General features: G+C 46.8%; 1 protein-coding gene across 1 annotated transcript; it reads left to right on the top strand.

The window, feature by feature from the left end:
* The first annotated feature begins 2953 nt into the window (after positions 1-2953).
* Positions 2954-12147, top strand: slc35d3 (solute carrier family 35 member D3). The gene is made up of 4 exons (XM_072362123.1): positions 2954-3515; positions 4964-5174; positions 9846-10003; positions 10086-12147. The coding sequence occupies exons 1-4, from the start codon at positions 3291-3293 to the stop codon at positions 10833-10835; spliced, it is 1344 nt and encodes a 447-aa protein (XP_072218224.1). The 5' UTR covers positions 2954-3290; the 3' UTR covers positions 10836-12147.
* The last annotated feature ends 197 nt before the right edge of the window (positions 12148-12344 follow it).

Below are 12344 nucleotides of genomic sequence, written 5' to 3'. Positions count from 1 at the left end.
CTCTGCTGTGCAAACATGCTGGAACACGGAGGGTGGCTGAGTTAAATGGCTTCTTTACATGCATTTATTGACATTTTAGAGAAAAGTATGTGGATTATTAAGGTTTTTTATACTTTCTGCCACTCTATAAAACCACCCAATGACTCCTTAAATGGAGGAAACCTTGACAACCTTAAACTTTTTCCCTCTTTTCTAAACTCCCCATTAAAGCTAAACTCTTGTAATTATGGTCTTTCCTCTCGTGTTCGACTGTGTGATGATGCATCTCTCTCATATTAATGTGGAAATCCATGTTAAAGTGGCCTGAGCTCTGTTTTCAGTTCCAGTTCAACGGCTGCATGCAGGCAGTGTTTCCCTCCTCCTCCCTGCAGACACAGAGGAGTCCTGGGCTGAATCCTCGGTCTGCTCTTACTCGAAAGCATCTTTTCTTCAGTCTCTGGGTGTTAATTGAAAGCTAAAGGTTTGCTCCCTCATTTTCTGATGAGATATTTCAATTAAACGTTGTCCAAGTCATTTCCACGCTCATTAGGAGCAGCGGCGCCTCGGTTTTTGATAAAGACGAAGGGTAAGGGAGGAATAAAACCAACGTTACCATCTGTCTGAGGATGGAATAAGTGGTTCTGTGGCTCACTGTGCAGATCCCTGAGCTTCCAGCACTTTTAGGATGGGCCATAACTAACTTTCCCCCTGCAGCAGGCAGCTGAAGGGCTGAAGCAGCCGCCACATGTGACCCGTCAGGATGTCACAGCAGCTGTTCGACTTCAGACTGCTCTGCAAGTCCAGACCGACTCTTATCCTGATCTTTGGGTTTAATGTGGGCACGACGGATGAAAAGGGAACATTTTCCTGCTTATTTTGACCAGCTACTTTATTTGTGAGCATCACTCATAATCTGTGCCCCACAGGTCAGGATTAAATTAAACCAGATGCTGTGATTCAGTCTTTATTTGTGAATATTTCTGCCAGCTGGACTGGATCAAACCGTTTATTTTCTTCTGAATGACATAAAAATGTTTCCGTTACGGTGATGACCGGTTTTATAAAGTGACACAGATTTCTCTACTAATCATTTCATTGATATGAAACTGAAATGTTCTGTTCAAACCTTCTTAAATGTAAGAATCTGCAGCTTCATTCAGAAGTAAACTGAGATTGTTTATCCGGCTGCAGGCTTTGCTTCCAGATCACGTAGATGCATTAAAAAATGTGTAAAATGTGTTAAATCTGAATAATTTCTCTTCCTCTTCTTCTTTGGACTTGCTGAGCTGCTTGTTGTGCTTCTGCTTTCTGATATCTGTAAAAATCGCTTGATAATTTAATCCTGTATCCATCACATGCAGAGTTCTGGTTTATTTCATCTTTGAAAGGCTTGGCTACATGCAAGTGCTTTATCTCATCTTACCTTTGTCTATCACCAGTAAATCCCATTAAACCGTGAGAAGGAGGAGGTTCACTGGTGTGCAGATGTTCTCCTGGATCCTGCAGACTCCTGAAAGACAGAATTATCTGTTCATCACTTTCTGTAGAGACATGTGATGATAACATGGATCTGAGAGCAGAGCAGTTCAGGTTTATATGATTTAAACGAGCTTTAAAGTGAACAAACAGAGTTTTTTATCAGTTCTCAGCAGCTTTAAAGTGAATCTCTGCTCTGAGCTCCTTTATTCTCCAACACAGCCTGAACCCTCTGAGACAAGCTTTCTGTCATTTCTTTAAGGAGCCTTCAGGAATAGTTCTCCAGGCTTCTTGAAGGACATCCCAAAGCTCTTCTTTGGATGTGGGCTGCCTTTTGTTCCGTTCTCTGTCAGATGATCCCACACTGCTTCAATAATGTTGAGGTCCGGGCTCTGGGGAGGATTCATCCCTCCATAAGACCTGTTGCCACTGATTTTCAGTCCACTTCTTGTGTCATTTGGCACAGCTCAGCCTTTTCTCCCTGTTTCCCTTCCTTAAGAACGGGTTCTTGACAGCCACCCTTCCATGGAGACCATTTCTGATGAGGCTTGGGCCAACAGTAGATGGATCAGCTGAAGGTCCAGATGCATCTCTCAGGTCCTGTCAGGTCACAGCTGGATTTTTTCCTCTTTCTTAAGGACATCACTTTCAGATCCTGTTCATCTGCTGTAGATAGTTTTTTAGGCCTGACACTTCTTCTTTTGTCCTCCACTTGTCCAGTTTCCTCAAATGTTTTAAGGACACACTGCACACCATGCTGAGATATGCCAAGTTTTCAGCTAATAGCTCTTTGGGAATCACCTTGTTGCTGCAGAAATCCTATTTTCTGTCTGTCAAACTGTGTTTTCTTTGCTGTTTTTCATAGATGCAGCTAAAGAAATGGGAACAAATGATGTGTCTTTGTGACAAAGTGCCTAAAGATCCAGTTTAAAATGGCTTCTTTGCTAAGTTGTCTGTTCTGTGTCGACACAACACTGGTTCATCCCTTGAGTTAGGAGCCTTTTTTCTGCCTGAAGGGTTCAAAGGTCAGAGTTAAGTGGCTGAACAAAGAAAAAACACTGAAAATGCTCAGGTACAAGGACTGAAGATGAGGGAAAAAGCAGAAAAACTGTGAAAGAGCCTCAGAAAGCTGCAGAACTGTTGATCAGGACACTTTAAAGGTTCGAAGAAACATTTCAGAGAACATTTTGTCTGTTTTATTCTTTCATTATATTTGCAACATCAGGCAGTAAACCTGTTAAACTGGATCAGATTAACAAACTTAACAGATTTCTCTCATTTGGGTGTAAAAATTACTGATGCTGGGGGGAGAAAGACATTTAAATAAAGAGGAAAGAATTTCAGCAACAGCACGTGCTGCGGGTATAATCAGTGTCTGGTTCCCTCATTGACTTCATGGAGGTACAACAGAGACCCCCCCACACGCACCCTCCCTCCTCTCAGACCCTCCTCCTCACAGATGCTCAGCCAAAAGGCGCTGCGGCAAAATGTCATCAGAGTGGCTGCGCTCAGAGGACGAGCTCCCCCCTGCTGAAGCCTCCTGCCTCCCGGGACTCCCTCCGCTCCTCTCCGGCCGCTGCGGGAGCTTCTTTCTGCTAAAGTCACTTCTGGGGATCTACAGCTGGGGAACTACCGCGGAACAGAGCTCCTGCAGCAGAGGCTGTTTCCCTCCTCTGATGATGCTGTGAGCTTCTCTCTGCCTCCTCCGTCCAACAGCAGTGCGTAAAAACCAAACCCTCCCCCCTCAGGGAGCCTCCGCAGCCGCTCCGCGAGCGGCCTCTCCGGTACTTTCAGCACTTTCTGTCTCCTCTTTGGCTCCGTTGCTCACCTCCGCCATGGATGTGTTTAAGAGCCGCTTGTTGGGGATTTCAGTGGCCGTGGCGCACGGCGTTTTCTCCGGCTCGTTGAACATCTTACTGAAGTTCCTCATCAGTAATTATCACTTCAACTTCCTGACGCTCATTCAGTTCCTGACCAGCTTCACCGCGGCGCTCACTCTGGAGACCCTGAGGCGGCTGGGGAGGGTCCAGATCCCCGCGTTCAGCGTGCAGCTGTCCAAGGTAAGAAGCCACTCAAACAGAAACTTCATTTTTCTTTGTCCGCGTGCGTGTTGTTGCGGTCTAACTTGTGAGTTGGATAACTTCTGCACCGAATTCAAACTAAAATGACTGAAAGGTTAAGAAATAAGTTGCTGGACGTGTTTTCCTCGTGGTTTTCTGACCGTTTTTTAATGCGTAAACTGCCCTGAAGTGAAGTTCCTGTAAAACATCAGGTGCGTGCTGCTCAGCAACCGGCCACACTGATGCGGACCCGCACCCCTGCGGCTTCTGGACACCAGTCAGATCAGGTTTTCGTGTATTTTTCATGGTTTGGACATAAATGCAAACCTTTTTTTCGTTTAATGGAGAAATAATGAAAGTTTCTGGTCTTAAATGATGAGTTTGACCCGCAGCTCAGCTGTTTGCAGATGTGACTTTTTGCTCTTTCCACACATCCAGCTGCATCCTGTTGACTGACTGACAGATCAGCGGACTGACAGGGTTCATTACCATCCCTGTCAGGGCAGTTTGTTCACATCTGTGCAGCTAAAGCATCAAATTAGCTGAAATGCATCCATTAAATCAGTCCTGCAGCGGTCGGCTCCGCTCTGCTGTATTCTGATTGGTGCATTCTCCCTGTGAGCGCGCATTAAAACGGTTTCCTTTCTGCCTTTTTATCCATTATTCACATTTAATTTAAGTCCAGCTTCAGATGTGGAGTTTAAAATCAGCTTTTGTATGAATAAAACTGACCCGAATTCATATTTTCTTGATTTCTTTCTGTTTTTTGGCTCCTTCTCCATATCTGATCTGAGAGTTTTCCATCTGAGCGTGGACAGGATGGCCGTATGCTTTCCTTCCCAACGAGTTTTGTCTCATTTTCTGCTCCTCTTCAGCAGACTTTGGGCCCATTAATCAGTCCGTGCTTATTGAACAGAGATTTATTGGAATATGAGTAGCGGCACATCCCATTGTCCTCAAAGACTTGCACCCATGATGGGAAATTAGAACTTTTAACAGACACCTGATGTGACTCGTTGATTTGAAGCCGCTCCACTGAAGTCTGACAGTTAAATCTTAGCTCTGATACTCAGTTACAGGTTGATAAAGCTTGGTTCAGGTGTGTAAACTTCACAGGATTCTGGATTCCGCCGCTCCGTCCTCCTGTAACGCAGTGAATTAGTCTGAGAAAGAAACCTTGGAGATGTCTCAGTTCTGCAGCAGCGTCTCCTGAGCATCTAACGGCAGCTAATCCAAATTAATAAACTGAATTCAGACTAGATATATGTGTTATATATAGTTCTAACGCACTCTTTCAGCTCAGCTGACATGCACTCTGCCTCCTGTCCTCACCTCTCTGCTGGGAGACGATAAGAGAGGAACAGAGGATGTACGAGCTGCTGTGATGCCCTGATATGATCAAACTCCAAGATAAACCATGCTGTGTGCGCGTGCGTGTGTGTGCGCAGGAGTTCGCCTCGGTGTGTGTCCTCTCCACGCTGCAGTCCACCCTGACCCTGTGGTCGCTGCGCGGCCTCAGCCTGCCCATGTACGTCGTGTTCAAGCGCTGCCTGCCGCTCTTCACGCTCAGCATCGGCGTGTGCGTGCTGAGGAATGGCGTGCCGTCCATCGGCGTGGTGATCGCTGTGGTCATCACCACCGGCGGAGCTGTCCTGGCCGGTAAACGCACGCACACACACACACACACACACACACAAGAGCGCGCGCTCTCTCCATCCAGTGCCCCAGAGTTTTGTGATTACTCTGCAGCACAAAGTGACAGTTTGTCCTTTCTAAAAGACATGATTTTACAGCTCAAAGTGCAGCGGAACAGGAGGGTTTCCACATCAGAAGTAGCAGCTACACCCACCGACGGTTCATTTGAACAGTAGAGTTGGTTGTTAGAAGGAACCCAAACCGTCATTATGAACATTTAAAGCAACTAAAAACCAAAGCAGTGACAGTACATCCAAATGAAACACTGTCAAGGTCAGAGAAGACAAGAAAAGGTTTGAAGATGTGTTATTTAAAAGGTTCCAAAGGTGCCGACATCCCTGCTGAAGGAGGAGGGAAGGTCCGCCATGATTCAACGTCATCAACACGTCAGCAAGCTTTTAGACGAGTTGTGGCTTCCTGTTTGAGGGGCAGAATATTTAAATCATCTGCAAAGCAATGAAAGGAAACCCTGTTTTTCCTGAGAACAGAACTATAGCATATAAATGGAAAAGGGCACTGGGCCGAGAATGGACCCCAGGGGGACGCCACATGTGAGTGGAGCTGAAGATCAGATGCGTTAATGTCGGCACTTTGCTCCACTTTGATACCACGATCCATCCGGGTCTGAAAGTACTAAAAGAGCAGAATCTCCAGGTACCAGCAGGATAAATTTTACAACCAGCAGGGGTTATAAATATGAGTAATTAGGAACTCCATGTTAGCATGACAGAGCACATGTACAACACAATAATATTGTTTAATAATGTTTTTTTTTTATCGTTAGACGCCTTTAAAGTTCTGGTTCTGGTCTGGATCCGGCTTGTATTCTCAGAATTTTTACTATAACAGTGAACTGAAGGCATATTTTTTTAATATATGTGTTTTAAATGATATATTAGCATAATTTTAGGTGCAGTTTTTACACCCGTAATTCAACCCAGGAAAGTATTTTAGTTATTTTCTCATTTTTATGAAGATAAATGTGATTAAATTAACATTTTAATGGCTTATTGCCTTCATTTTAGAGGCACTTTTGCAATGAATTTTTGGTGTTGTTATAAAACAAATTAAGTAAACTTTATTTTACTCAGCAAACATGTAGATTAGTTCATAAACAGTTATGCCCTGAAGTTGGCTTTAACTTTATCACACAAAAGTACAATAAATTTGCTTCAAATGCTGCTTTTCTACAATTTAATTCGGTTTATTTGTCATTTAGCCCTTTAAAAACCAGCCTCACATGTCCTGGTCTCTTGGAGCAGTTTGATATCAGGAGAAAATGTGTGAAATCAGTGCTTCTGTTAGAGATTTAATCGTTTTCCACTCCTGTCGTAGTTTCTCTTCTTCTGTTTAATCATCTTTGTTTTTCATAAATAAAAGAAAAAACCGAAGCTGATCATCATTTCCTGTAAAAATCCCAGTTAAAGCCGCTGATTCGTCCTTTTTAATCATCTTCCTCTGCAGTAAATGTTCACGATCCCGAAGTCATAAACCGAAGAAAAATCTGCACACAGCTCGTTTCCTGTGCTGATGCTGCACAGTAAAAACGTGTCGAATATTAATCCAACGGACAGATTGATCATTCCCGGTTTAATCTTGGTGATAATTGCTTCCTTTCCTGTGGATAATGGAAAATGTGCATCTTGTGAGGAGAAAAAGTCATTTTGTTAACATTTAACATCATAAAAAAGTCTTTTTCTGGAGATCAAATAAATAATTTTGTTGACTTGATTACAAAAGAGAGGGGGATGAAATATTGATTCTTTTTATATCGCAGTAATGCAGCCATAGTTGGTCGTTATGTCCAAGTGTTGAAGATGAAGAGGATCGTTTAATTAAACCTGCGCAGCTCAGCTGATGGTTTTAATTTAATCTGTCAGTTTTTATTATGATGGGGATACAGGATTCTCCCATTAGAAAACAGCAAAAACAGCCCATTTTTATTTAGAAATGATGCTGAGTTGGATTCAGCAGGTAGAGAAATAAAAACCGTCAGAGTTTATAGAGCAGTTTCAGTCAGAAGTAGGATGTGATGAATCAGGTTAGAATCATTGAGCTGGGAGTTAAAATCAGAGTCAACAGAGCTTCAGATACTACCAGCAGCAGCTTGAATGGCCTCATAATGATGGCAGCTTGGAGTGAAGAAAGGGCCTGAACAGGAGAAGGGTTACAGAGAGTCCTGATGTGGATCATCATCAAACTAAAGGATGGGACTGAAACTGGACTAAGATCATCCATCCCTCCCTCCATTATCCCTCCATTATCCCTCCATCTATCCATCTGAAGTTCATCCTGGGCCGACCTCGGGCCTGTCCCAGCTGGTCGTGCCCGGTGCCCCTCCAAAGGAAGGCGACCAGGAGGCATCCTGATCAGGTGTCCGGTGCCCCTCCAAAGGAAGGCGACCAGGAGGCATCCTGATCAGGTTCCCGGTGCCCCTCCAAAGGAAGGCGACCAGGAGGCATCCTGATCAGATGTCCGGTACACCTCCAAAGGAAGGCGACCAGGAGGCATCCTGATCAGGTGTCCGGTACACCTCCAAAGGAAGGCGACCAGGAGGCATCCAGATCAGGTGTCCGGTACCCCTCCAAAGGAAGGCGACCAGGAGGCATCCTGATCAGGTGCCCGGTGCCCCTCCAAAGGAAGGCGACCAGGAGGCATCCTGATCAGGTGCCCGGTACCCCTCCAAAGGAAGGCGACCAGGAGGCATCCTGATCAGGTGTCCGGTGCCCCTCCAAAGGAAGGCGACCAGGAGGCATCCTGATCAGGTGCCCGGTGCCCCTCCAAAGGAAGGCCACCAGGAGGCATCCTGATCAGGTGCCCGGTACCCCTCCAAAGGAAGGCGACCAGGAGGCATCCTGATCAGGTGCCCGGTGCACCTCCAAAGGAAGGCGACCAGGAGGCATCCTGATCAGGTTCCCGGTGCCCCTCCAAAGGAAGGCGACCAGGAGGCATCCTGATCAGATGTCCGGTACACCTCCAAAGGAAGGCGACCAGGAGGCATCCTGATCAGGTGTCCGGTACACCTCCAAAGGAAGGCGACCAGGAGGCATCCTGATCATGTGTCCGGTACACCTCCAAAGGAAGGCCACCAGGAGGCATCCTGATCAGGTGCCCGGTACACCTCCAAAGGAAGGCCACCAGGAGGCATCCTGATCAGGTGTCCGGTACACCTCCAAAGGAAGGCGACCAGGAGGCATCCAGATCAGGTGTCCGGTACACCTCCAAAGGAAGGCCACCAGGAGACATCCTGATCAGGTGTCCGGTACCCCTCCAAAGGAAGGCGACCAGGAGGCATCCTGATCAGGTGTCCGGTGCCCCTCCAAAGGAAGGCGACCAGGAGGCATCCTCATCAGGTGCCCGGTGCACCTCCAAAGGAAGGCGACCAGGAGGCATCCTCATCAGGTGCCCGGTGCACCTCAAAAGGAAGGCGACCAGGAGGCATCCTGATCAGGTGCCCGAACCACCTCAACTGGCTCCCCCACTCTGAGTCTCTCCCGGATGGCTGAGCTCCTCACCCTCATGAAGCGTGAGACTCAGCCTCATTCTTTCAGTCAGGATCCAAAGTTCATGGTGAGTTCAGGTGAGGGCAGGGATGTAACCTGCCTGGAAAATCGAGAGCTTTGCTTTGTGGCTCAGCTCCGTCTTCACCACAACAGTCTGGTACAGCGACTGCATCACTGCTCCCTCTTGAATAAGACCCCAGAATATTTAAACTCCTCCACTTGGGGTAGGTTCTCTCCCCTACCTGGTAGTTAAAGTGGATCATTTCCAGTCATTCAGTTCTTAATCTTGGCTCTGCCCCATCATAAGTCCAAACAGTTACTTCAGAACGAGGCCGAGCTTTCTCTTTGGGGGGAGTCGTTCCCCTGAGAATGAACAGCTGTGCTGATGTGTGTAAGCAGCTGGTTTCTGTTGATCTTTCAGTCAAGTTGAGCTCCTGAATCCAGATTCTCCACCTTTCCTGACTCCCTTCCTCACCTCTGTCGGTTCCTCATCTTTACCTCCTTTAAACTCCTTCTTTCCCTCTGCTGAAACTGATGTAAAATAAGAAAATATCAGGCTTCAAAGACAGTCTCGCGGCATTAAATAGATCACAGCTGTGCTGTTTCACAGCAGAGTGAAGGTTTGGCTGTAAATGATTAACTGTTCTGTAACAGGAGGTTTAACCCAAACTCGACCTGATAGTGTGATGTGTGCGAACTGCATGATGATACCTGCTGAAACTCTGCTGAAACTCTGCTGAAACTCTGCTGAAACTCTGCTGAAACTCTGCTGAAACTCTTTGTGTGGTCATGCTCTCAGCTGGAGGACACGTCCACAGACAAGATTCCTGCTGCAACAACTCAGTCAATCTTTATTTGTGCCGCACTTTTCATACAAAAGATGTGTCACAAAGTGCTTTAAGTGGGCAATAAAACCAGCAAATCTAAAATAAGAGCCTCACCAAACCCACAGACATGCACCTTCCAGGAGTGTGCAGTATACCTTTACCCTGCTGTTGGTATCTGGAAAGAATAGAAAGATTAAAATCTAGATAAAAGTAAATAATACAAGAGATTAGGAGCGACTTTCGGTCTTTTTTCTGAGAGGTAAAACATCTTTTGACATGATTTTGAATCTCATTTTTCCCTCCAGGCGCTGGTGACCTCACTGGTGATCCCTTCGGTTATGTCACCGGCGTGCTGGCGGTGATCATCCACGCCTCCTACCTGGTTCTGATCCAGAAAACCAGTCTGGACAGCGAGTACGGACCTCTCACTGCGCAGTATGCCATCACCATCATGGCGTCACCGGTACGGGCCGATGTCCACCTTCAGCTTTGGTTCTTCTTCTTCTTCTACGTTTTATCGTCTCACGTGTTCCTCTCTGTCGCAGGTGCTGCTGGTGTGCTCCGTCATGTCCATGGACGCCTTCAACATGTGGTCGTATGACGGCTGGAAGGAGCCAGCCATCACGGGCATCTTCACCATCTGCATCTTCATCGGCTGCGCCATGAACTTCACCACGCTGCACTGCACCTACATCAACTCCGCCGTCACCACCAGCTTCGTGGGTGTGGTCAAAAGCATCGCCACCATCACCGTGGGCATGCTGGCGTTCAAGGACGTGGCGCCGACGCGGCTGTTCATCGGCGGGGTGGTGGTGAACACCGTCGGCTCCGTCATCTACTGTGTGGTCAAATACTTTGAGACGAAGAAGAAGAGCTCATATGAGGATCTGGAGAAGGACGCCCTGCAGCCCGGTGAGCCCTACAGCGAGAAACCGCCTCTGGACGGCAGCGGCGCCGCCCCCGGACCTGATCCAGGACCTGATCCAGGACCTGATCCAGGACCTGATCCAGGACAACCGGAGACGGGAGACGGGAACGAGCAGCTGGCCCCCGAGCATCTAGCGAACGGAGAGGTGCGGATGGGCGACGGCGAACAGGGAGAAACGCTGAAATCTGGTGTCATGACGGAGAAGGAGGCGGTGGAGATGCAGAGGGAGCACCTCCACAGGGAGAACCCCCCCGCCGGCGGACAGTCGGTCAGTGACAACTTTGTGGGGGTGTGGAGGTCCATCAGACATCTGCAGTTCAAGAAGGAAGAGACCTTGATCGATAACATGGAGCTGGAGAATCCGTAAAGGCGGGACCTGAACCCGAACAGGCTCTGGAGAGGCAACCGAAAAAGAACTTCCAGGGTAAAGAAACCAGGAGCAGAAAAAGAGACAGAACCTCCACATATGTCCGCCAGGAACCTCTTTTAGTCGCATCAGCGGCGCTTTCCAAACGCTTGTTGGTCATGTTGATCCCTCAAAAAAAGCTCAATTTCATCCCTCAGAACTGAAGAACAGCCATTTTCTCTGTAATGAGACAGAAAAGAGGTTCCCAGTGGAGAAAGTGGACGACGTGCTGTGGGAGAAGCTGGTGGCTCCGGCCACGTGGCTCAGGCCACGGCGCTGCATGAGGCGGTTTTTATCACGTTGGAGGCGGTTTTTCATGTTGGAATCCAGTCAGGGATGAGCTGCACACGAATGAAAGATTGAGTTCTGTTGATTAAAAGGCGGGGGGCTGTTTGCAGTGTGATTAATGTGGCTGTGTTTGTTCTGGCTTCCTGAAAATGAACTCTGCAGGTTACACTTTGCTGTCCGTTTACTTTTTATTTCCTGTTGTCCGTGTGCATGTTCGATTAAAGGAGTGAGGGCAGTAATAATGGGGGTCACGCTGGAATCCAGGGTCATTGAGGGGACCCTCAATCAATCAATCAATCAATCAATCTTTATTGGTAGGCACAGCTCCCAGGGATCAGTGGTGGAATGTAACCATTTCAACTTGTTCTTTTATCGTCTCGGTGCCAGAGAAGTCCAGTGTTTGGACTGTTGGTGCGATAAAACCAGCTCTGTGTTTCTCAGTAATTCAAAGATAAGGAGGCCAAAATATATTCATGAAAATGAGTGAAATGTGAGATTTTCTTTAACTGAATCGCCTTTTTTTATGAGAAAAGTAAAGGGACAATAATCTGATAATCTGAATACATTTAATTGAAATTCCCATCAAATATCTGCCAGACTGCTGTTGGCTTCTTCTACAATAAACACAATGTTTCTTTCATCCAGAAACTCAAGTTTAAAACATCTTATTTCACCTTTATCGTGTCCTCTTTAATTCGCTGTCTGATTTCCATTTCAGGCGCTACTCGGTTAGGTTTAGGAAACAATTTCCAAAAACCTCAGGTTTTTACAGCGTTTACGGAACCTGTAAAAAACTGATGAAACTGTTCATTTGCATCCAGGAGTTGTGATGCTATAAACTGTGTGAATCAATAACTGTGGTCCTGACAGAAGCATCCAAACATCAACCTAAGAGCAGATTGGCTAAAACTGAGCTTTGGGGGGTCTGACTGGTCTACAATGAGGCACAAAACTTAAACACAGCCCCTGTCCGTGAAATTGTATTGTCTGGCATTTATAAGCTAACTTTGAAATATCCTCAAAACATTATTTATTGTGAAAATGCTAGTTAGCTTGGTTGCTAACGGGGGAACAAGTGATTGTTCCCCTGGCCGGTGCCATGCCTTTGCAGCACAGCAACCGTTAGCCATCAGCAGCAACCGTTAGCCATCAGCGGCAACATCTGACGTGTTGCAGCACAGC

The sequence above is a fragment of the Leuresthes tenuis genome, unplaced genomic scaffold (genome assembly GCF_036924035.1).
Source record: "Leuresthes tenuis unplaced genomic scaffold, fLeuTen1.0.hap1 SCAF_13, whole genome shotgun sequence".
In the NCBI taxonomy this organism is placed as follows: Eukaryota; Metazoa; Chordata; class Actinopteri; order Atheriniformes; family Atherinopsidae; genus Leuresthes; species Leuresthes tenuis.
This window is presented reverse-complemented; position numbering and strand designations above follow the sequence as displayed.